Source organism: Brachyistius frenatus, unplaced genomic scaffold (genome assembly GCF_029030835.1).
Source record: "Brachyistius frenatus isolate BFR_SWC_R1_liver_20210118 unplaced genomic scaffold, ASM2903083v1 Contig_76, whole genome shotgun sequence".
In the NCBI taxonomy this organism is placed as follows: domain Eukaryota; kingdom Metazoa; phylum Chordata; class Actinopteri; family Embiotocidae; genus Brachyistius; species Brachyistius frenatus.
The window spans coordinates 1737501-1760904 of NW_027210675.1; the positions used below are offsets into that span (position 1 = coordinate 1737501).

General features: G+C 40.8%; 1 protein-coding gene across 5 annotated transcripts in view; it reads left to right on the plus strand.

Moving 5' to 3' along the window:
• Positions 1 to 22169, plus strand: part of gphnb (gephyrin b) — a 96347-nt gene extending 74178 nt beyond the window's left edge. The window contains exons 11-26 of one of the 5 annotated variants that reach the window (XM_069708580.1): positions 3333 to 3389; positions 6537 to 6579; positions 8260 to 8397; positions 12001 to 12093; positions 14447 to 14502; positions 15056 to 15175; positions 15392 to 15450; positions 15881 to 16034; positions 16115 to 16135; positions 17510 to 17631; positions 17820 to 17907; positions 18218 to 18291; positions 18451 to 18518; positions 18630 to 18733; positions 20227 to 20323; positions 20861 to 22169. In XM_069708580.1, coding sequence (XP_069564681.1) covers positions 3333 to 3389; positions 6537 to 6579; positions 8260 to 8397; positions 12001 to 12093; positions 14447 to 14502; positions 15056 to 15175; positions 15392 to 15450; positions 15881 to 16034; positions 16115 to 16135; positions 17510 to 17631; positions 17820 to 17907; positions 18218 to 18291; positions 18451 to 18518; positions 18630 to 18733; positions 20227 to 20323; positions 20861 to 20994 — 1428 coding nt within the window. In that variant the 3' untranslated portion in view covers positions 20995 to 22169. The remainder of the gene's footprint in view (positions 1 to 3332; positions 3390 to 6536; positions 6580 to 8259; positions 8398 to 12000; positions 12094 to 14446; positions 14503 to 15055; positions 15176 to 15391; positions 15451 to 15880; positions 16035 to 16114; positions 16136 to 17509; positions 17632 to 17819; positions 17908 to 18217; positions 18292 to 18450; positions 18519 to 18629; positions 18734 to 20226; positions 20324 to 20860) is intronic. The other 4 variants (XM_069708581.1, XM_069708582.1, XM_069708583.1 and 1 more) reach the window with 4 other exon arrangements.
• Positions 22170 to 23404: the final 1235 nt, after the last annotated feature.

A 23404-nucleotide genomic window follows, 5' to 3' on the forward strand; every position in this document is an offset into this window, starting at 1 on the left:
TCACCCGTCTGGTCATTTGTCGGGCGTGATTTGTGCATCCGTGCCTGGTGATGTTTTGTTTCTGCAGAGGATGTGAGTCTGATACGGGTATGAGAGTGTGTGGTGCCGGATTAATGGAGGATTCATGGGGGGCAGCGGCTGACCTGCCCGAGAGAAGCCGCGAGTGCAGCAGTCAGCAGCCCCACGCTCTTGCCTCCGCTCTCCAGGGAGGACGACTTGCCACAGTAGCGTTTTGCCCTACCATCTACCGCTCTGTCGCTATCACTCCAGCGTTTTGTCCTCTGCTCCATCCCTCTCCCTCTCTCACTACATCCCTCGGGGCGAGGCGGTTGAAGCCGGTTGAAACGAGCCTCGCTGCCCTGTCACACAGCCTTCTCCTCCTCACAGCGGATGTATAAATCTTCCCCTTTTTGCATAATTTGTCTGACAGCTCCTTTGTTTTGTGCTGAGCTCAGCACCGCGGCAGTTGCATCCCATCATTTCCTGGAGCGTCTCCTCCGCCGGCTGGTTATTGGCCCCATCGATTTTTCCCGGGTGGCTCTCGGGCTCCGGGCCACGTGTCTCGCTGACCTGGCCACACTCACTATTCTGTGTCTGTACGCACCGCCGCCACCCGCTCCCCAGCTCCCCAGCTCATTGATCTTCCCGGGCAGATCTCCATGACAACCCGTCGTCAGGCTGTTTCCGCGGTGACGACGGGGTTGGCGTGCAGAGTGATTAGTGTTCCTGGCATGGAAGCCGGTGTTTTTGGGGTTTTTTTTGTGTGTGTCTGCATATTGCACCGTGCCGTGAGTGACGGGGTCGAGCGCCGTCAGGCCCAACTCCTCAGATGCACACACCAACATGTCAACAATAGATATTAGTGGCTTTAATTGATTTCATTTATTTATGCTTACTAAGGAATTTGTCAAACTGTTGTCTTTGTGCTTGTGTGTATGATGTGTGCCTGTTAACATCCCTCATACGAACCCATTCTCTTCTCTCTCACTCGGTCAGTCTCTCACCAGTAATGCGGGATTGCAGCGAAGGCTAGATTAGAAATGAGTGCGAGAATGTTTGACAGTCTGCTTTTCTTTTCTTTTCTTTTTTTCCTTTTGGTTTGCCTTTACCCTCCTTTAAACGTCCAAAACATCCCAATCTGCTTCTGCACTCATCCTCCACGTACTCTCCTCACCTCCTAACACGTCCCCCTGTAGCTGTTCCACTGTGTTCATCTCCATATGCAAACTGTCTCTCCCCATGGCTCTCTGATGGTACGATCTTCTCTACTGAGCTTTTTTTTTTTTTTTTTTTGCCATACTGAGGTCTTGTTTTCCACCCGTGTCAGTGTTAGTGTCATCACTCCACACTGCATCAAGGTTTTTAGCTGTGTCCTATAGCTAATGATGATTGTATGTTTACTGCATTAACCCTAGCTGCAGGACAGACTAATAATCTATAAAGGAGGATGTGAAAGTGGATTAGAAAGTAGAAAACTTGTGATTTTTGTGGTTTGTCTGTTTGTTTAAAGAGACCAGTGAGGTAGTGAGATTCTGATGTTATTGTTCTGCATTTATCATATCATTTTTAAAAGTTTTAGATGTTCTTTGTAGTTGTTTTTTTTGTTTTTTTTTAGCAAGGCAAACCTTGTACAAAAATGTCCTAGCTGTCGATCGCTAGTTTTCATGTGCTTTTCAATGTCTGCAAGTTTGATCTGTGTCTTGCTGTAGCTGTATTTAGCTCCGTTAATTCCCACCTTTGTCTTTTTTTTTTTTTTTTTTTAATCATACTTCTTACTCTTTAAATATACTGTATATCAGGGCTGTGCAGTTGTGGCACAAGTCTCCTAATAACAACAGCACTTATCCTACCAAAAGAGGCTATAGAAAGAATAACAGAGGTAGAAAAAGACATAACATTGTAAAAAAAAAAAAAAAAAAGACAAGCCCTGACATTTGCATGCAGGACTTGGTCAATTGATAGGTTAAACCAATTCAGTAATTGAAAAGTGACTATAAACATCAAGTATAATCAAATCATCAAGTATTATCTTTCTAATCCTTGTCTCTACTCTAACATAAAGGAGAGTTGTAACGTTAGCTTAAAGCAGAGTAAGCTTATGTGAAAAAACGTGCGTCGTAGCTTTGGCTGTCCCAGTTTATATTCAGGCCAGTAACATAGCGTTTATTTTATAACCACTAGCACTCAAATCAAGGCCCCAAAGACTGTGATCCTATCAAGTGCACTACCTGCTTTGTCCGTTAATCAGGGTGATGACCTACACACTACCAACCTAAACGTGTCTTTGCGTGTTGAAAGTAAGTTGAAAAGAGTTTCACGGTTACACCAGGTCGCAACATAGCAGGAGGATGGGGCTACAGGTCGCAAACTGGAGGAAAACTGGTGTTGTAATCGTAGATGTACCATATAAACCAGCTGGATACTGTGTGGCAAGTCAGCCAACCCCCCCCCCCCCCAAAAAAAAAAAAAAAAAAAACACCCCCAAAGTATATGATTAGAAAAGATTGCATATGTTTGTTGCCAGCAGACAAGGTCAGTTATTTATTTTTTTATTTTAAATTGGTTAAAAATACTATATAACTTTCCATCATTATACATCAATGACTGTAACATAAACTGGTCAATAATCAGGGTATATGAAAGTAAATACTTTTGTTGTTCAATGCAATTATAAATGGTGCAGTTGTATGAGCAATCCATGTAAAGAACTTTATAGAAATACAGTCATATTTAGAGTTAACTGACCAGAGAGTTGGTTAACCAGATAACATAATCTTGATTTGACTTCTTCATCGCTTAAACAAAAGGTCACATTAAAGCAGCTATTTATTTACAATACAAACAGAGACCTGCTTTACATAAATACATAGAGTACTTACAGCTAAAATATAGAAAAAATAAATGAGACCCAGAGGCGGGAGACAAAAATGTGAGATCAACTGCTTGTTGCTAAATTGCATGAGCCACAAAGGAATTATCTCTGACAGGTCAAAAACAGCACAAAATGAACTTCTGCAAGAGGATTATTTTAAGAAAGCTGAGATGTAAAAGTCAAAATAGCTGCTGATCACCTCGGGACCTTCTGTATGGCCGTGCATTATGCCGCCTGATAGCCCCATTTCAATTTTAGCGCTCCTTTTCTTTCTTCCTATCTGTCTTTGCCACTTCTCTTCTTACTCCTTGCTAGGGTTGCTTGTCGTAGTGGATGCCTGTCTGTTTGTCCGTCCGTCCGTCCGTCCGTCTGTCTGTCTGTCGTGTCTGTCTGTCTGTGGTGTTGTGGTTGCTGGGACAGATGCACTGATGCCTGTGATTCGATGCTTTATCTCCACTAGCTCCAGTGTAGGTTGGAGGGGCTTAAAGATGATCGCAGGAGGACCTTCAGCTCTCGAGTAACTATCCCGCCCCCCCCCTTTTCCCCTTTCCCCCCCACTTGCCCTTCCCCTCACCCTCCTACGAAGGAGCGCGCAAAACAAATGCCCCGCTCTGTGTCCTCCCCCCTACCTCCTCGCTTGCCTAGCTATCTCTCTAGCTCTCACTCACTCTATTTCTCTGTGTCTCTCTATCTGTCTGTTGCCACCGGTCTGTTTCTTGTTCCTCGATCTGTCTCTGTCGTTCACTCTCGTCACTCTTTGTCTTCGCTATTTTCTCTGTCCGGTCTGTCAGGAGTCTTCCTTTCTATTCGTCTCCCACACACTTTTCTGTCTCCTGTTGTTCACTTTCTCGGTCTTTTTGTCTCCTTCTCTCCCTCCATCTGCCCGTCTGTCCCTGTTTCTGTCTCTCTCCGGTTAACATGCTCCGCTTTCAGTAGCTCTGTCTGGTGTGCTGGATGTCTGTTAAGTAGATGCCATCAGGCCGCTCAAGTGGTCTTTATTGTTTTCGTTCTTTTTCTTCCTGTTTTCTCTCCTTTCTGCTGTGTCTCGGCTCTGTAGTTATAGTGAAGTCTGTCTAGTTTGTGCTTCCTGTTTTTGTTCCTTTCTTTCTTTTCCGGGCTGTGGGACCACGTCATGCTGATCCTCATCCTTCCACCTCCTGTCTATCTGCCTCCCTACCTGGTCTTTTTTTCTATCTCTCTGCCTCTCCATCCCTCCTCTCCCACCATCCCACCCATCCTGGCCCACCACCCATCACCCACCCTTTTCACCTTGGCTGTTTGGTGCCCAGTGGTGTCGCAGTATTAGCCTGTAGGCGGTGAGGGAGGGGAGGAGAGAGAAAGGGGTGGGTTGGGTGAGTAGAGAGACCTTCACCTTCACCATGGGTGTTTTGGTTCTCCATACACCACACGCTGCCCACAACCAACTTATGTGATAACTGCAGGTCACAGAGGTTACTGAGATGCAGCAGTTGCAGAACAAGGAAGGGAGGACTTTCAGAGCCCAGCGAGAGACATGGACATGTTAGAGCAGACAGATAATGACTGTCAGAAAATTCTGCAATCAGGTCTGTCAATTCTGAATATTAAGTTAGATAAACAGCCAGACTAGCAAGCAGGCAAGAAGACAAATGGAGAGTTAAACCCTAAAAATAAACAATGAAAAACTCACAATTGGCCAGTTTTGGCAAAATGTACACACTTTCATTGTACTCAGGTTATCCAACTGGGCCTATATTTGTGTGTTAATAATAATAATACTCTAATTCTGTGCCAACCTTGTAGCCTAATAAACTGCATCCTGTGAGTCTCCTTCCCTTGTTAATCATTCCCTGAGGCTGAGCTTCCCAAAAGCACACTCATACTGTAACTCAACATTTACATCTTTTAAAAGTGAGGTGCAATATCCGAACATCAAGGTTTTGCTTGTTTCACACAAATACCATGATTGCCGTATATGATGAGGTTTAACCACGGGTTTATATCCATGAATCAGGAGTTGAAACCTGCTGTGTTGCCTCAATTTAGTGTGTTGCTAATCTTCAATGTTGCTCTCAATTATGTACACAGTTAGATTTCATTGGAAAGCTGCTTCTGGAAAATCTGATTTGATCTTTTTTGCAATATAAAACAAAATGAGTGTGCTGTTTTTCCAATGCAACCAAAGCGAAAACTGAGACTGGAGCTGTATCCTAATTTCCCGCTTCATATTAATTCTTAGCAACGTTAGAGCAAGTCGTGTGTTCACACTGCAAAAGTGACAACATTGGATGAACTCAAAAAGTCAGGATGCATTCTAATCTTTCTGTGCAAAACGTTCCACAAAAGAAAGGAGGTGGTGCTGGCAAATGAGCACACAAATTGAGAATGGTGGTGGAACATCCTTTCGGGAAAACGAAAGGAAAGTGTTGAATATGAAAAACATTCTGCTTTCTTTTTGTAAAGTTTCAGTGGCAGTGGTGTCACAGTTTTGTAGATGTCCAACAGCATCCTTTTACATCATTTCTGCAGTGCTAAATATGAACCTGCATTGATTTCCTTTACACCTCGATTTTTTTAAGTGTTTTTGGATCATTTTCTGTCTTTATTAAATGACTGACAGTGGAGAGATGACAGGAAACATCAATGAAGATACGGAACAGAGTTGCAACAAAGATCAAGAAACAGGAACGCTACGGTTCATAACCAGTTTCCCAAACCTCTTAAAGGCCTCCATTGTGCCCTGATTTCTTGTACAGTAACGCAACAACATAAAATGAAAATTAGTTGTCCGTTGAACTGGGACACAGCAGATATGCCAGATGTTCGACTACGGCTAAAAGACTTTCACCATGTTTAGAAACTACAGAAATCGTATGTAGCAATTTCCCCACCCTGACAGTTCATGAAAAAGAGGTTTCTTTTGTGTTTTTTAATTCAGTTAGCAAATGTATATTCGTTATAAACATTACTCTTTAAGTTTTCGGAGCACCGAGCTTTATAGTCCAAGTTGTTTTTGGGAAACTCAGCTCAGTTTTAACCCACTCTGCTCTCCTCCCCACCTTGCCGTACATTACGAGTAGTAGCTATCACGCAGCATCAGCGATTTCCAGAGAAATCTTAACCATCCTGCGCCACATCTGAACAGCCACTATCGATACTCAACACTACATCTCCACTACATTTTGATGTTAGCACAGTTACTACATCTGTTATGACCTTGTGATACAATATTGTCACTGTATGTTGTTTCCTTTGTCCGTATATATTCTTCTAAGTGCTTTAACCTACTAATGTCAGTGCATTTATCAGTGTGACTATAACCTGTGGTGATGATGATGATGATGATGATGATGATGATGATGATGATGATGTAGTGTACAGTAAGTGATCGTAATGGTAATGCAGGAGATGTAGCCATCTCCCAACAGCAGGACAAAGTGCACAATGTAGTGTGACACAGCTCTTGCCAGTACTTCTGACTGTTGTATAAACAGCTTGTCATCTCAAGCATGTGAAAAGTAGCAGCCTGGTTTATCTCAAATTACCACCACCTCTGCTCTCTCTCTCTCTCTCTCTCTCTCTCTCTCTCTCTCTCTCTCTCTCTCTCTCTCTCTCTCTCTCTCTCTCTCTCCCTCTTTCCTTTTGCCCTTTGTCTTTCTCTCCCAATCACTCTCTCCATCTCCAGGTGCAGTCACGATGCAGCAGCAAAGAAAATATCCTAAGATCAAGTGAGTACTGACTTTCCCCCATTCAAAAGAAACGTCTCTTTTTCCTGTGTGTCATATCTGTGTGTCACAGAATGTGCTCTCAAACACGTTCATAGATTTTAATCATGTGATGTGACAATGCGAGCATGATTTATGTGTTTGGCTGTGTGTGGCTGCTGTGTTGTGTTTGCATGTCTCTGTGTGTATGAGATGTCTTGCCAGAGGTTGTTAAGCCTCATGTTAAGCATCGGAATATGCTGTGGAAGCGTAAGTGTATGTTTAAAGGAGAGAAATTGGGTCAAGGGAAATCAAAGCGCAGCGCCTATTCTTCGCTGTGAGGCAGAGGGAGAGAGAGGCAGAGAGAGATAAAGAGAAGAGGAAAGAGAGTGCAGATTACACATTAGTTACACCTTGCTTTGTTCCTTTTACCTTTGGAATTATTAGAGAGGTATTATTAGACCAACATGGCTGCTATGGAGCACCTATATCATCCAGCTGCATTCCACAGCTTCTCCAAACAAACATGACTGTTTCTTGCCAATCCCTCCTGGTGTCATTGCACATGTATACCTACATGCACAGAAAATAAATCATGTTAATCCATTTGTTTTAAATTAGCATGAAGACACATTAGATTATATGTGTTTATGTATGTAGTCGTATGTTTTGAATTTGCGCATCTCGTATGTAATCTGACCTTTATTGCTGCAAACCCAGTGTGCTCAAATGAGTTTGGATTTCTCAGTAGATTTTCTAAAAGTTTGCTTATTCCTGTTGGGCCAAAAGGAATTTTCTTGAAATACAGGTTGTTGTTTTTTGTCTCCGGAGATAGTTGAGTGGTTAATTTCGCTGCCTTTCGGAGCCACATAGATGCCTGCTGTCTTGGGACTGAATCCCAGCAGAGTTCTCTCTCCTCTCCTGCCTCTTCTTTCAGTCGGCCTCTCAGCTTTCAAAGTATCTAAATAAAGAATTAAAATGCTAAAAAGGGCGAGTGGATTGCCCAAAGATTTCTGAAAAAAATAACACTGGTTTGTAAATTTGGAAATACGTGTTGAGCTTTGCGTATTTTCAGGTGCGACCAGGGTCCGTAGCAGATCAACTCCAGACCCATGTCTAAAATCACTTTTTTGTCGCGTTTTTGATACCTATTAAACTTTATTTATTTTCCTCCATTTTATAAGAGTGTCCAAATTCTGTGTGTAAAATTGCTGCTCTATTGGGTGTACTAAAACATTACTATGATGAAGCTAGTGTCCACTGCATGTGCAATAAGTTTTGTTTACAATTCTATATTGAAGCTTCTTTCCCAAATACCAGAAATAGGATGCAACACCTGCCAGTGAAAGCAAACAATTATTATGATTCATTGTCCCGTATTTTATATTATTTACAGCTCACAATAAAGGAAACTATTATGTACAATATCTGATATTAATTTATTGGAGATATCTTGCAATCTGCAACTTTAGGTGATCTGTTTAAAATCCATAAAACTATTTTCTTTGTTGTTTACATAAAAATTCAATATCACCCAATTTCTTTAAAAACTGCTTTAAAAATAGTGTTGTCTTTCTAAAAGTTTATTTTGTTGAAAACTATGAATGACAATGACAGATGTAGTCTACACTCTGTTTCTATGTTTGGAATATGGTTTGATTTACTGTTTCACGGCAGCGTATGTGATGTCACACATGTTCTCAGGTCACAGTGCAGTGGACATCACCAAGGTGGCCCGGAGGCACCGCATGTCCCCCTTCCCCCTTACCTCTATGGACAAGGCCTTCATCACTGTGCTGGAGATGACCGCCGTCCTGGGCACTGAGATCATCAACTACAGAGGTGAGCAGGAGGAGCATAGATGTTTGGTTCCTTTTAAGCTTTAATGCTGCTGCAGGTGAAGCAAACCTTCTTCACACTCACCTCAATGTCCCCAATTTTTCTTGTCTTGCCTCTTGACATCTCCTCTCCACCTTCCCATGACGTCCGCTGACATCAGCTCCTGAGGATGCTGGGATGTTGAGGTGTTGCAGCTCTCAGATCGATGGCAACATGCGCCTGCTAAGTGCACGTGACAGCGTTTAAACTCTGTCTGTCCACAACTGGACACCTCGCTGAATCAGCAGTCTCTGTCTGCAGGCCACGATGTCAGCCACACAGACAGAAATTATCTTGGCTGCAAGGACAAGCAAACCTTTCCTAGTGATAAATGTGAGCTCACTTCTTACTACGTGCATACACGCAGCTCACGGCACACAAATCTTTATGCATTTAAATTTATTTCGGTAAACAGCAAACTCACATTCTGTTTTCTAAAGCTTTTGTCCAGAAAACGTACACTTTTATATGATAAGAAAGTCTGCCGCTTCATATATTTATTGTTCCTTGAGATAGAATATGACAATACTTGATCTGATAGTGGATCTTTTTAGGCTTTTATTGTGTTTTGATCTTTAGGAACATTTAGAGGATCAGAGTGGGATTTCTGTTTCCCTCTACTTTGGATCCTCTTTAAGTCCTTAGATCACTGCTGTGTTTTATTGTGTCATAGCACAGTGTGGATGCAGCTAAGCAAACTTACACAAGCTAAATTATCATCATGTACTCATGGTGTAGTACACAGTGCCCTCTAAAAGCAAATTAACAGTTGAGAAAAACTATTGTTTCTGCTATTTAAGGCATCAAAACATGTTAATGAGACAAAAGTAGATGTTGGCTTTAGCCTTTATTTCTCTGTATTCATATGAAAAAATTTATATATTTATATATATATATATACATATAAGTATATATTTTCAATATATTTAAGTTATCTATATAGAAATATATGTCTCTATACACTATTTGCATATAGATGGTACGAAGTAAGATACTAGACAGTATCAAAGGTGATACTATGCCAGTATTGTGTTTACTGCTTATTTCCGCTGCCCCCAAGTGGTCAAAATAATAATTTAATGTATTAGTTAAATAGAAAATAATTCTCATTCACATTCATTTTCAGTCTCTGTAGTGATATGTTTATATAAAACAGCAGGTTTTTTTTTTTTTAATAATTCTCACTCTCTTTGATATAATAAAATGTGTTTTTAGCGTGTTAATTGTTGCAGTATTTCGTATTGTTTGTTTCCATATCTAAACAGACATGCACAGATACAAACATACACAGAGAAGTAGGTTTAGCACCTGAGGGTCTTGTCAACCTTCTGGCAGATTGGCCTGAGTGCCAGCGGAGGGTGACACAGAGCCAAGCCGAGGGCCAGAGGGGAAAACACGCACTCTTTAATTCATCTCTGAAAACAGCGCGGTGAGGACTGGGGGGCAATAATGGCCCGCGGCGCACATGACTTCCAGATCAATGATGGTTGAAGGCACACTTTCTTTTTCCAGGTGTAAAGTGATGTTTCATGTTGGGGGGGGGGGGGGGGACTTCAGCTGCAGGATTTTGCGAGAGCGCAGCTGGGAGGAGGACAGTGGGGGTAAAGAGGAGAGGAAAAGGGGATTTGAAGAGATGAAATATTTAGACAGACAACAGCTGAAGCAGCTCCCCTGCTGGATTTACAGCAGTCTGCATATGTGTGTGTGTGTGTGTGTGTGTGTGTGTGTGTGTGTGTGTGTGTGTGTGTGTGTGTGTGTGTGTGTGTGTGTGTGTGTGTGTGTGTGTGTGTGTGTGTGTGTGTGTGTGAAGTGCATACGGTCAAAGTTTTAAGATGGTTGTACATTCTGCAATTTTCCATATCATGACATACATGTGGAATGATAAGGATCTGCCTTTCATTTCACTGTCATGGTAATGCACCATACATATTCCATTTTTATCCTTGTTGTCTAATTTTAGAGAATATTTTGTGGTAAAATAAAGTTTTTGACAGTTAAACGGTTAATAAAAAAAAAAAATAGGTAGAACACTTTAAAGTAGTAATGCTGTATGCCACATGTGAAGCTACAACCATCAGCAGGTTAGCTTAGCTAAGCTACAGGCTAGAAACACCTGTACACAGAACATCCTCAGTGAAACTCTGGGTTTTTGAGAGTGGTATCAATCTGTTCATACAGTTTTAAGTAAGTAAGTGTATTTCCCATATTATTAAACCATTCCTTTAATTTCCACGGTCATCTGTGCTGTTCTTTTCCCTCTCTGCTTGCCCCTGACCCGATCCGATCGATGCAGATGGCCGCCCACCTCTGAGCCCGCTTCTGTCTGAGGTTTCCTTCTGTTAAAAGGGAGTTTTTTTCTTCCCACGGTCACTCATGTGGGAATTGTTGAATTGTTGGGTTCCTATCTATAATCTTGTGAGGTTCTGTGGTAGTGACTTTGCTATGTTAAGTACCCTGAGATGACTTGTGCTGTGATTTGGCACCATATGAATAGAATAGAATTGGATTAGTAGCATTGTTTGAGTAGTTGAGGTAACATGGCCCTCTGTTTTAATCACCACTATACAAACCTTTTAAAACCTGGACATACCTGAAGATGTGTTTTGAAAAGCGTCTTATCAAACTCACACTTTCCAGCTGCAACAAGACATCACCTCGGTTCTATTTTTATTCGCAGCTCTGCTTCAGCACACGGCTTTAACGAGCTGTTTAAATGGCAGCTTGGAGGGAGAAGCGGATCTGAAAATACAGGAGAATATCTCAAATGAAATGCTGTTGACTTAAAACAGATGTAAGGATTGGACATGAGCACGTGCGTCTTCCTCTACAATTGAGATGCATTATTTACAGCAGCTCATTTTACTGTCATCTAGTATCTGCATGTGTGTGTGTGTGTGGGTGCCTCTGTGTACATGCATCATTTTTTTTTTCCTTCAACTCATTGATATCAAAGCTTAGATCTTCATATTAACACCCACATAATCACAGCATAAAGGCTCAGAGAAATGCTATATATAGCCACACAGCAGCTTAAGGTATTTTAGTGGCAGGATTTTTTTTTTTTTCCTCCACCCACTCTCCCTCTGACTTTTTCTGTCTTTCCTTCCTTCCCTGAGCCATTGTCTCAACGAAGAGTCTCTATTCTTCCTCCACAGAGGTTTTTTTTAAGTTGTCTGGCTGGCGGAAAGTGGTTAAGAAATTTGGAGAGGTATACTTGTGAGCCTCCACTTGCTGTATGTGAAGCAGTAAACTGAAATAGAAAAAGGAGAGAGTGTGTGTGTGTGTGTGTGTGTGTGTGTGTGTGTGTGTGTGTGTGCTGGTCAGGTGGTGAGTCACGCAGAGAGAGATCCTGATGCGTGGTGTCACACTCTGTCTCTCTTTAAAACACACACACATACACACACACCTCCGGCGCATACGTCTCTCTCTATCTTCGTCCGAATCGGACGCACCGTCTCACCCTCTCCGCCTCTGTCTCTCTGTCTTTCTCCAGTTGTTGCTCTCTCTCCCTCCGCCACCCTTCATCCAGCCTCTCCTCACGCCCATGTTCTTCCTCTTCTCCCACAGATGGGATGGGTCGAGTCCTGGCTCAGGACGTTTATGCCAAAGACAACCTGCCACCCTTCCCTGCTTCTGTCAAAGATGGTTATGCTGTGAGAGGTTAGTACCACAGACGATGGCAGGTGATGTAAAATATGGTTCCCTCGTTCTTCTCTTTACCACTCTCTACTGTCTGCCCATCACAGATCCCTTCAGTTGTTATTTTGGCAGCAAAGACACCATTTCTTAAATAGTGGATAAGATGGGAACTGTACATGTTGAAAAAACACGTGTTGTTGTCTTGAGGAACAGTTATGGGACAGTGGAAGCGCTGCAGCTGGTTGCACCAGCTGTTCATAAGTTCAAACTTTGCTTGGTTATAAGTGAGAACGTTTTTATTAAATAGAAATCACCCATAGACTGTCCGATGTAACAGTTATTGAATCACCTGACAAAACTAAAACGGCTTGCAAATGACCCGTTTTGACTGAGGAGAAACGGTCCAAACATCTGACCTGACACTAAGAGTGTATTTAAAAAAGGAAATATTGCTACCATTTCCATAATGCACACATGATAAGACAGACATGGCTGGTAGTCAAAATATGATAATGATAAAAACAGTTTAGAAAAAGATAGATATTTCAAAACTAGATAATTAAGTAAATAGTGAATGAGACATTCGAATCAAAAGAAGTTATGACCTGTTTCTGATGTTTCACTTCCTGTTTGCTTTATTGATTGTTTTTCATTGGACATTGCTGCAGATTGTTCCCAGCAACTGCTTAACATATTACAAATACAGATAAGACATTCATATGACAGTATGAGAAATGTGAACCATTTTAGTAAATCAGTAGTCTGAAATTAGCTTGAAATAAAAACATTTACCATTTCTTTGGATTCTCCTTCAGCCTCACACACACAGAGACGTACATGTGACTGTCACTGCGCACGTTATCCGCAGAGTTTCTGCTGTGTTTTCTTCAGATGTATTTGCAGAGCATTGATGCACCTGAGGGACTAACCAGGTCAGTGTGTCTTTCTTCCCACTCAAATGACCTGAGTGTTCCAGTTAGTGAAGAACAGGACACACAGAGCAGTGGAGAACTGCCTCGGGAACAATGTAAGGGCCTCTTCTGCCAGTGTGAACTGCAAGAAGATTGAGGTCCTTTTTGCACTGTGCTACATAAAGGGGACTGTCCTCCGCAGCTGCCAGGTGGACACTTGTGGCAAGAGACAGCTCTCAAACTGCTAAAGGGTTTGTTCAGAAATGTAGGTTTGAAAGAGTTTCCTTCTTATGGCTGTGATAACTCCTTATAGTCGTGTTGTAGGTGAGATCCAGGTGAAGCTGGTTGAGTTCTCCTGTCAGTAATTCAGTGGCTGTATGCCTGGAGAGCACCGAGGGCCTTGTTAACCTGGAGAGCAGGGTGACAGCTTGCTGGCTTCAGGCAGCTCAAAAACTCCGGTATGTAACATCTGCTGTTGGCCCTCGCTGATGGAGTGGGAGGAGCAGAACACCACAGGTCTCCCTGGATTTTATGCATCTGTCCTGAGGGCCTGGTGCCTGTTGAGGCATACATGTGCAGTTTTTAGAGTTTAGTCTGCGGGTGTGGAAGGAGGCAATAAAGCTTGTGTTTTGTCCTGAGCTGGTCTGAATTTTTCCACTTTTACCAAGGTCAGGGTTCTGCTGTCACAAACATCTCCCAGAAGCTGAGCGCATTAACCCTGGGTAAGCTGCTGCATGGGATCAAGGAAGTTAAACCCGGGTGCCTGGTGGTCCCAAAGGCTGCATAGTTACCTCCACATAGTATCAATAAAAGAAGGGACTGCTGCAAGTTATGAAGCAGAAACGTCCAAAGAGGGAAGTAGAGAATGAAGTCTTTAGTATCATTTAAGTCAGTTTTCCAAAAACCTGGAAAAACAGCTATTTTCCGTCAACAATAGGTGTCTGATGTCATCAGTAGTATTTTCAAGTGGTTGATGTTACATCCAAACAACCAGCTGGGAAGTGTTTAATCCTTAAGTAAAGTTGTTAAATAATGAAAGTAAAGTGACAGTTTTTTACTCAACAAAGGAATTTTTTTCAGTCGAAAGATATTTTAAAGTTTGAAGGCTATTTGAGTTTCTTTTTCAGTCTGTAGTAGAGTAGTACAAAAAAGTAATTTGGAAAGCCCGTTTTTTTGGCTGCAACATCTTTTAAAGGGTTTGGTCTGTTTACACTTTAAGGTGAAGTGCATGATTTTAAAAATGCTGACATACAAACTGTATGATCGATTATTAAATCTGCTGGCGTTGAAAATACTCTGTGTCTGTTTATGAGAAGAAAATAACTTCAAGTATCAAAGTTTCTCTCGTACTTTCCCTCCTTCCTTCTCTCTAAAATGACTCAACTAAATTAAACACCTACACACTCACACAAGTTTTCAGCTGCACACGTGTGTAAAGCTTTTAAATCTTTCTTTTATTCTAGCGGCTGACGGCCCGGGCGACCGCTTCATCATTGGAGAGTCCCAAGCTGGAGAGCAGGTCTGTGTCCACGTTAACACACATACATGCACACACAGTCACACAAACACGCGCACAACCTAGATATGAAAAAAAGTGCTTCACTTTTGTCCTTCACCTCGTTCCTTGACCAGCTGTAATTGCACATCAGCGTGTTCCCTTAGCAGGTGATGAAAAGCCCTTCACTCCAAAGCAGGCCTCGAAATTCAAAGTGTTGCCAAACTACAAACACATCAGACCTCTGAGACAAAAGCAGGCCACAGAGATTTACTGACCACATCGACTTCTCGTCCTAAACAGAATCAACACACATGCAAACATCTGATCCGTTTGATCATTGGCCTTCAGTTTGTATGAGATGCCTTTCTGTAAGTTAAATGCAAGTCGTATGCAATTGATCATTTCTTCTGTAGGAATGCTCACAAAGCTCCTGGGACATCTACTGTCTATTGAAAATTAGGTCAGACAGTGAAATAGTTAAGGTGAAAATTAAAATAATTTTTGGTCTGTCACGGTTTATCCTTGTTTGTGATGACATTTTTGATTTACGTACGTCTCTTTGGTGTTCGTACAGCCCACCCACACGGTGATGCCTGGCCAGGTGATGAGGGTGACGACGGGTGCCCCTATACCCTGCGGGGCAGACGCTGTAGTCCAGGTGGAAGACACCGAGCTCCTCCGCGAGTCTGAAGACGTAAGTGGGACATGAAGTCAGTCACAACTTCACCTAAACAGCAGCTACAGCGACCAGTGAAGGAATCAGTAACGTTTGACTCATTTAAATTTCGCTGACACTGAGTTCAGCTCAGACATGGACAGAAGATAGAAAGCCTCTTGGTCGAGTACAGTCACTCGGGCCTGATGGGAATCTGTTCACTGGGATGGATCTGACAGATGGTTTGTCTTTTAGGGCACAGAGGAGCTGGAGGTACGAATCCTAGTACAAGCTCGTCCAGGACAGGACATCAGGTAAGTGCATTACTGTATTGTTTGCTGTTGTGGTGCAAAATCATAATCACCATACAGTATTTATGATATACTGTTTGGGCTGTAAGAGGTACACAATTCAGAATACTCCTTCTAAATTAGACTCATCCATATATTTGTTTGTTTGCCGAATTTTGGGTGTAAATAATAAACAGTAAGGAACATATATCCAGGATACAGTGTAAAGACTTTTACAAAACATGCATTTGATTTTAATTCTGCTGCTTGCCTTTATTCTTGATTGTTACTTGGCTCGCTATTTACCACTAAAATAATGATAATGACTTAAAGTGTCTCCAGCAGAATCTTTATATATGCCACACTTTGAGGTCTTTGTTAGGTTATTATTAAAAGTGCAATTGCATTTAGGGTTTATGCGGGTTTTAAATGTATAATGCCCATGTCTCCACAGGCCTATCGGTCATGACATCAAGCGCGGGGAGTGTGTGCTGGCAAAGGGCACCCATATGGGCCCATCTGAAATTGGTCTCCTGGCCACTGTTGGAGTCACAGAGGTGGAGGTCCAGAAATTCCCTGTAGTGGCCGTCATGTCCACAGGAAATGAGGTAAAGGTTAAGAAAAAGTATTCTTTTAATTTGGGAAATTATGCCTCCTAATGCGCACCATTTCTCTATTTGCCAAAAAGGTTCTGCCTCAACTGCAAAAGGTACACCAGTTGTGACATTTTTCCTGACGGCATACCTCGTTTCATATTCATGCACAATCAACATTGTTTGCTTTGGCTGCAGACACCAGAACAACGTTGAGAAGTGAATGTGCATTCAGCTGCTTCACGTGTGCTTTCAGTTGTGAAGAATGTGTTTATCTTTGACCAGGTGGCTTCTTTCAGGCAGTGGAATCACATTGGTGCTTTTTTCTGTGACTGATATGCAGTTTAAATTTCATGAGGTGTGTAACCTTCGTGGAGATCCTCAGCACACTCTGGGTGCGCGTAACACTTTGTTTTCCGTGCTGCGCAGATACTGTGTGTTTAAAGTGTATATAAAACATCCACGAGTCACCTACACCTACAACGACATTTTAAACCTTATAGTGGCATATTCACCTCAACTGCTCTCTGATCTGATCATCTGATGAAATCTGGGATTAAATTAAATACATTTTCTTCTCATTCTTAAACACTCTGCACCTTATATTATTAATTTTACCCCCTATATTTTAGATATATTCTTTAATCTTAATGCAACATAATTTCTGAGACCTAAATGTAGAAAATAGAACACCTGAGCAGAGCTCTTGTTTACAACTGAAACTATACAGCATGTCTGCCCACAAGCTCAGAATAAACATGCTAAATTAGCTGTATGCTAATTTGTGGTGTTGCTTTCCTTTAATAATTGTTGTAATTAGAAGTGCTTGCTGATGTTTCCTTATCCGGAAGTTGTGCAGTTCTGTTATGAAAAGTAGAGCATTATGCTGTGGGATGATTTCCATGAATTCCTAATTATAGCTAACACACATTATACCACACTGCAGTTATTCATTTATCAACAAGACCTCCAGATTTAACTGATGTAGTGAGGTGCTCATAGTTTTGTCGGAAAGTTGGGCTACGGGTAATGATTGTTATAAATCAGTTAATTATATTTTCATGTGATTGTTTCATCAGTTAGTCTATAAAATGTGACAAAATAATGAAAAATGCCCATCACAGGTTCATTTAGACTCCAAGCTGACGTATTCAAAGTGCGCCAGTTAATCATCTTATGATTGAAGCACCTCAAAAAGCAACAACAAATGGATATTATTAATTTGAAACTTCAGAAATTGTTCTCTTCTTAATTGTAAAATTGTATTTTCTTAACCAAGTAAACTTTCTTGTAATCGCAAAATCCGCCTATTCCATTTGGTACAAAGAGCGGGTTAAACATAGTAACGTGATTGTGAACAAAGGAAATTTGCCAACAAAGATAATAACTCGTCTTGTCCTCCAACTGATTAATCATTTTGTCACTCACCAGATTTTGCTGCTATCCAAGACAAACAATATTCTCCAAATTCTCTTTTTCCTGATGTTTAGCTGCTGAACCCAGAAGACGACCTCCATCCTGGGAAGATCAGGGACAGCAATCGCTCCACCTTGCTGGCCACTATCCAGGAACACGGCTACCCAACTATTAATCTGGGCATCGTGGGAGACAAGTATGCTTTCAGATCTAGTCTCTACCAGAACTTCTTCTTCACTTGTCTCTCCTCCAGTACAATGTTCATCATCTTTCTACATTTCCTCCTGTTCAAAGCTACAGCTCTCTTTTGCTCTTGCTGCCCTTATTTCCTCTCCTGTGAGTTGATGATTAACACGTGTGTATATGTTTCTCTCTGCCCTGCAGCCCCGATGACCTTCTCAACGCTCTGAATGAAGGCATCAGCCGTGCTGATGTCATCATCACCTCAGGAGGAGTGTCCATGGGCGAGAAGGTACAGAGACACAACGTGCAAAAATTCAGTTGTCAAGTTGTGTTTCACTGACACCTTGTGTTAGATGAATGGTAATGACAGAAATGATTTCAACGGACAACACAGCAGAAACTTTTCATAGGTGGTTTGAGGTCATTCATTTATTAGACTGATGTTTTTAATGAAGAAGACTAAAATATTTAATCAAAAATTGACTTTTTAATTTACAGTCTAATTCTTAATGGCAGTTTCATTTAATCTTTTACCAAATGTTATTTACATCTAGTTCTGACGTCAGTATTTTGTTTGGGTTTGTAATTATTTTTTTTAGGACTACCTTAAGCAGGTGCTGGATATTGATCTTCATGCTCAGATCCATTTTGGTCGTGTTTTCATGAAACCAGGGTAAGAAAAGGAATTTGCTTTATTTTTACAACAACATATTTATAATTATGTTATTACAACATAATTATTATGTGCTGAATTTAACAACTGCTCTTAGTTATAGTCGGTTATTATATGTATGTAAACATAACATTTTGAAGTAAACTTTTGTTCTTTCAGTCTCCCAACAACATTTGCCACCTTGGACATGGACGGTGCTCGCAAACTAATCTTTGCCCTCCCAGGTAGTGTGTGAAGTTGAGAGAAAGAGTGATTCACCCAGCTGTTTACGCAGAGATGTTACTCACATATGTTTCTCTCTGCTCTCTCCTCTCTCTGCGCCCGTCCGTCTGACCTAGGAAATCCCGTGTCCGCTGTTGTCACCTGTAATCTTTTTGTCATCCCTGCCTTGAGGAAGATGCAGGGCATTTTGGACCCTCGGCCAACCATCATCAAAGCGAGGGTAGGACGTACAACCAGGCAGCCAGGGCCGTCTGACTCTCTGGTTGAGCCACATCAAGTTCATCACATGTTGAAGTACAGAAAGTGTTCATGTTGCTTCATGACCGGCCTGAAAGTCTCCTCTAAGGCTCAGAGTTGGATCATGATTCACGGTCATTGTTGTGGGTTTTTTCTTAATCCTGTTTGACTTTATCTTAAGAAGGATGTGTCTTTATTTTTCTTCCCATATTGAACATTTGAGTGTCAATGCAACAACCTACAGCAGAGACAAACTTTAAAACATGTGAATATTTACAGTTATGTTTGTGCTAAAGCTCCAGGGCGTATCATTGCAGTCCATTGCATCTTAACTCATGCTTTGATACTATTTTCATCATCGGCTTGATACATATGTATGACCACAATGTTTTGCTCTGACTTGGCAGAGGAACCAATCACGGCCCACGCTGACCTGAAGGCCTGCACCCAGGTCATGAATATTCAAAACTGTAGAGTGAGAGAAATCATAATAATAACGTACACACTGAGCAGACGCGGCGTACGTCCCCAACTCGCATCATCAAGTCAGAGATTTGGTCCCCTGCCATTATGGGCGCTATCCAGAGCGCAATGTGCTACATCATTTGCTGTTATAGAGCAGTTAGAAATCAACTTGAATGCATTACTGCCACTTAGTGGTGGTACTGATGGGCTGAGAGCACAGATGCAGCCAGACAATTTCCCTAAGCAGATGGCATCAGACCCAGGTCAAATGGTATTCTGGAAAAATGTTTGCGTGTGCCAGCAAACGTAAAGGAGCTTTTCACTCATGTCTGTTTGCCTTGTTGCCTTTTAGAATAGAATCTTTTATCCGAGCTAATTATATTTTGGTGATGGTCCAGGTACGGGATGTTTACCTTTTGAAGGTTTTTTTTATTCTTTTAAATTGTTAACTATTGTGCTGCATTTATGTGTTGTAGGAAAGTTTACTCGTGTTCCAGAGTTTTGGCAGAAAATCAATCCTTGAGGATGCATGCTAAATAAACATTAAATGTTACTGAGTCCAAAGCTTTGTGGGGATTTCTGGCGCAGCTTTACCTACTTTGATAGTGAAAAAAAGAGTGAAGAGGTCAAAACTCATCAATTCGTCAACTCGAACAATTTAATTTTTAGACAAACACGTTTCGGCTCGTGGCCTTTATCATAGTTTTTAGCCATTAGCAGTCAAAATAATCAACTCAAGCAAGAATGTTATTAGTACTTTAGCCTTCATATGTGCCAGAATAGCAAGGTTTGCATCACCGGCCAATAAAATAAGGGCCAAGGGACTCTAGAAAATTATCTGTAAGTCAATTTGGTATTTTGTCGACTCTACAGTAAATGTCTTTATGCAGTAAATCTCCTCAAACTGTGAGTGTGAAACTGTTTTTTAAAAAATACAGATCCTTGGTGATAAAGATGATGTGTTGACACATAGTCCATTGTCTGAATTCACATTGCTTGTTTTTTCTCTAGTTGTCTTGTGATGTGAAGTTGGACCCTCGCCCTGAATACCACCGCTGCATTTTGACATGGCATCACCAGGAGCCTCTGCCGTGGGCTCAGAGCACAGGTACAGAAATCAACACCAGCAGCAACAGTGCTCTGAAGAACGCTGTACGACAGCCACATGTCTCAACTAGGCTGTGTCTTTTCACGGGTTGGTGGCAGCAGTTGTTCATTCTATCATTCACTGTCAAGCAAAATATCACATAAAGCAAATATACTCAGCTTGATAGGATCATATTGATCTACAACTCCTTAAAATGCTAAAATAAAAAATAAAGTTAGTGAGACGTTGTATCATGTTTTCTTTGTCATGCAAAAATGTGATTTATTTTTGGGCATTTTAATGTAATTATTAGCAAGAAATTATAATATTTGTCTGAACAAAGTGAAAAACTTTTTGGAGGCATAATGGGTTTCAATATTCATTAGGGTAGAAATAATAAAGATATCGATTACCCCTCTATATGGAACAGTCAGCAGACATTATTTCATACCAGAACCACCTTTCGTTTAAGTTTCATTCAAATGTGTGAAAAATATAAAACACTCAGTGCTTTAGACCTGTGATTTGAAGTATTTTGTTCCTTCCTCTCTGCTGCAGGGAACCAGGTGAGCAGCAGACTGATGAGCATGCGCAGTGCCAACGGGCTCCTGATGCTACCTCCGAAAACAGAGCAATACGTGGAGCTGCACAAGGGCGAGGTGGTTGACGTCATGGTCATCGGCCGGCTATGATGTCATCACACAGTGACGGAGAGGTGGCGTCATATAGCGAGGGTTGGAATGGGTGGTTCACGGTGCATGTCCACATATCATTGACTATTCTGTAATATGCAACGGCACAGCTAGTTTTTATTGATTTGGATAATGTTGAGGTATAGTCAACATCTTGATCACAACCTAGATACATATGAAAAAATTAATTTAAAAAGATTATAGTATTTCAAACAAAGAAAATATAACTTTTAATGAAAAAATCTAATTATAAAAAGAGATTTATTCTGTAATATATTATTATGATTATTCTTATTATTATTATCATTATTCTTCTTATTATCATTATTATATTAAGGCAACTTCGTTCCTTTCATTGCAATTGCTTTGTGTGTTCAATGCTAGACCTTATCTATAGCAGTAGCATTTTAATAGACAGCTGTAGGTGCCTGCCAGGACAAAAAAAGAAAATTATTATTTTCTCATCTTTAGTGGAAAAAAATAATCTGTTTTTTGAAAATGAAGAAAACATTGAGGAAGGCTCCAGATCTCCCACGGTGCTCAGCTAAGAGGGGCACATCAAGGCCACTTCCTCTTTCGAGCGCCCATCAAGGTGACACTTCTGTTTTTCTCTCATTAGTATGCATCATAATGGCTTCACAAAGAGCTTTGCTTGTTGTTTATCTTGTGAGTCTTGTTTATGTGCGCAGTGCCAAATGCCTGGGCAGGGAAGAGGCAGTGTTGGGCGGGGGAGGTGGGTGGGGAGGGGGCACACCCCAGTCGGCCCAGACCCTGAAGCTTCCTTATATTCACGGTGACCTGGTGTAAACTCTGCCCCGAACCCCACCAGGGGCGAGTTGAACCTGGGAAAAATAATCTTTTATTTGATCAACTATTTAAGAAAAAAAAAAGAAAGAAAAGAAACAGCTTCTTTAAGTGCTGACAGCCTTTTTAACCAACTTCACAAAAAATGTACAGAAAAAATAAGATCCATATTGTACAGATATATGTGACCAGCACTCCTAAGGAAATTATTAAGCAATGAGGAGACATTGAACAACGCTGTACTATAACATTTTCTGTAATGATATGAAACTGATGAAAGAGACTAAGATAATAAAAATCCTTGATCATTATGTAAAAAAAAGTTCTTGTTGGGTTTCCTTTTTTAATAAAATCTATCTAATGGAAAAAAACATTGATTTTCTTCATTGGTGCTAAAAGTTTTGTAGGTGGTAGCCTGATGGTTAGAGTAGTACATGAATTTAGAAAGAATGACAGTCCTACTTCTCCCAGTGTGAAGGTGAGCATGATTCATATCAACAAACATCCCTCCTTACCAGTGATGTTAAGTAACCAAACCAAAAACCAGTACTTTATGATTGTGAGATACTTTACTTCAATATATATACTTCTAGTTATTTTGATTTCAGAGGGAAATATTCAACTTTTTACTGCACTATTTTTTTTACATCTACTTTGACAAGTTACTTTTCAGATGAAGATTTTACATTAAAAATGATAAATTTATAAACTATAATTTCATGTTACGGATTAAAAAACAATGGTTTCCAACCTTTATAGCTGGTGAACCTCCCCCCCCCCCCCCCCCACACACACACACACACAAAAGTAAAAGCAGCATCTACTTTGGGTCAAATACCTTTGACTTGTTAGCATTTAAACCAAACACTGATCTCATTTTATAAACTTCTCAGATTGTTTCATTTAATTAACTTTTTGAGGCCCAAAGAGATACATATGGCAAATTTCACCAGAAAAGCAAAGAAAAAAGAATACAAATCTGCATAGCCAAACTTTTGTGCTTCTTTTCTCATCCTTTAATCATCTGTTGACCCCTAAAATGTATGCAGAGACCCTTAGAACGATATACAAGTCATTAAAACTGTAACTGTAATTCAAATTAAAACTAATTTTTTTTGTGTAATACTTATATGCATTTACTTATGTGACACTTTCAATGCAGGATTTTGTTGTATTCTTAGTGTTACTTAAAGTATCTTGAGTATTTCTTCCACCTGTGGTCGTTAGATCAATGTAAAAAAAAAAAATCCAGCTGCATAGGAATAAATCACTGAAAAACCATGATGGGCTTTAACTGTCTCTCTTTCCAGGACGTTAAGTATTTAAGAATCAGGAACTGGCAGGAGAGAGCCTAATGAGGAAAAGAGGTTAAGCACAGAGGTGTCAGAAAGGATTAACCTAATAGAAAATACAGCAAGAAAAAGTCAGCTCGCGGCTTTGGAGAAGATATTTCTGAGGCAGCATGAGATTAGACAGTTTCTGTTCTTCTCTGCGCGGTAAAATGACAGTAGATCCCATTAGCTTGCAATGATTAATAGTGCTGTGACACGAACTTAGGTAAATTCATCAATGTGAATGTGTAGGCTCTAATATGGGTTGAATGTGA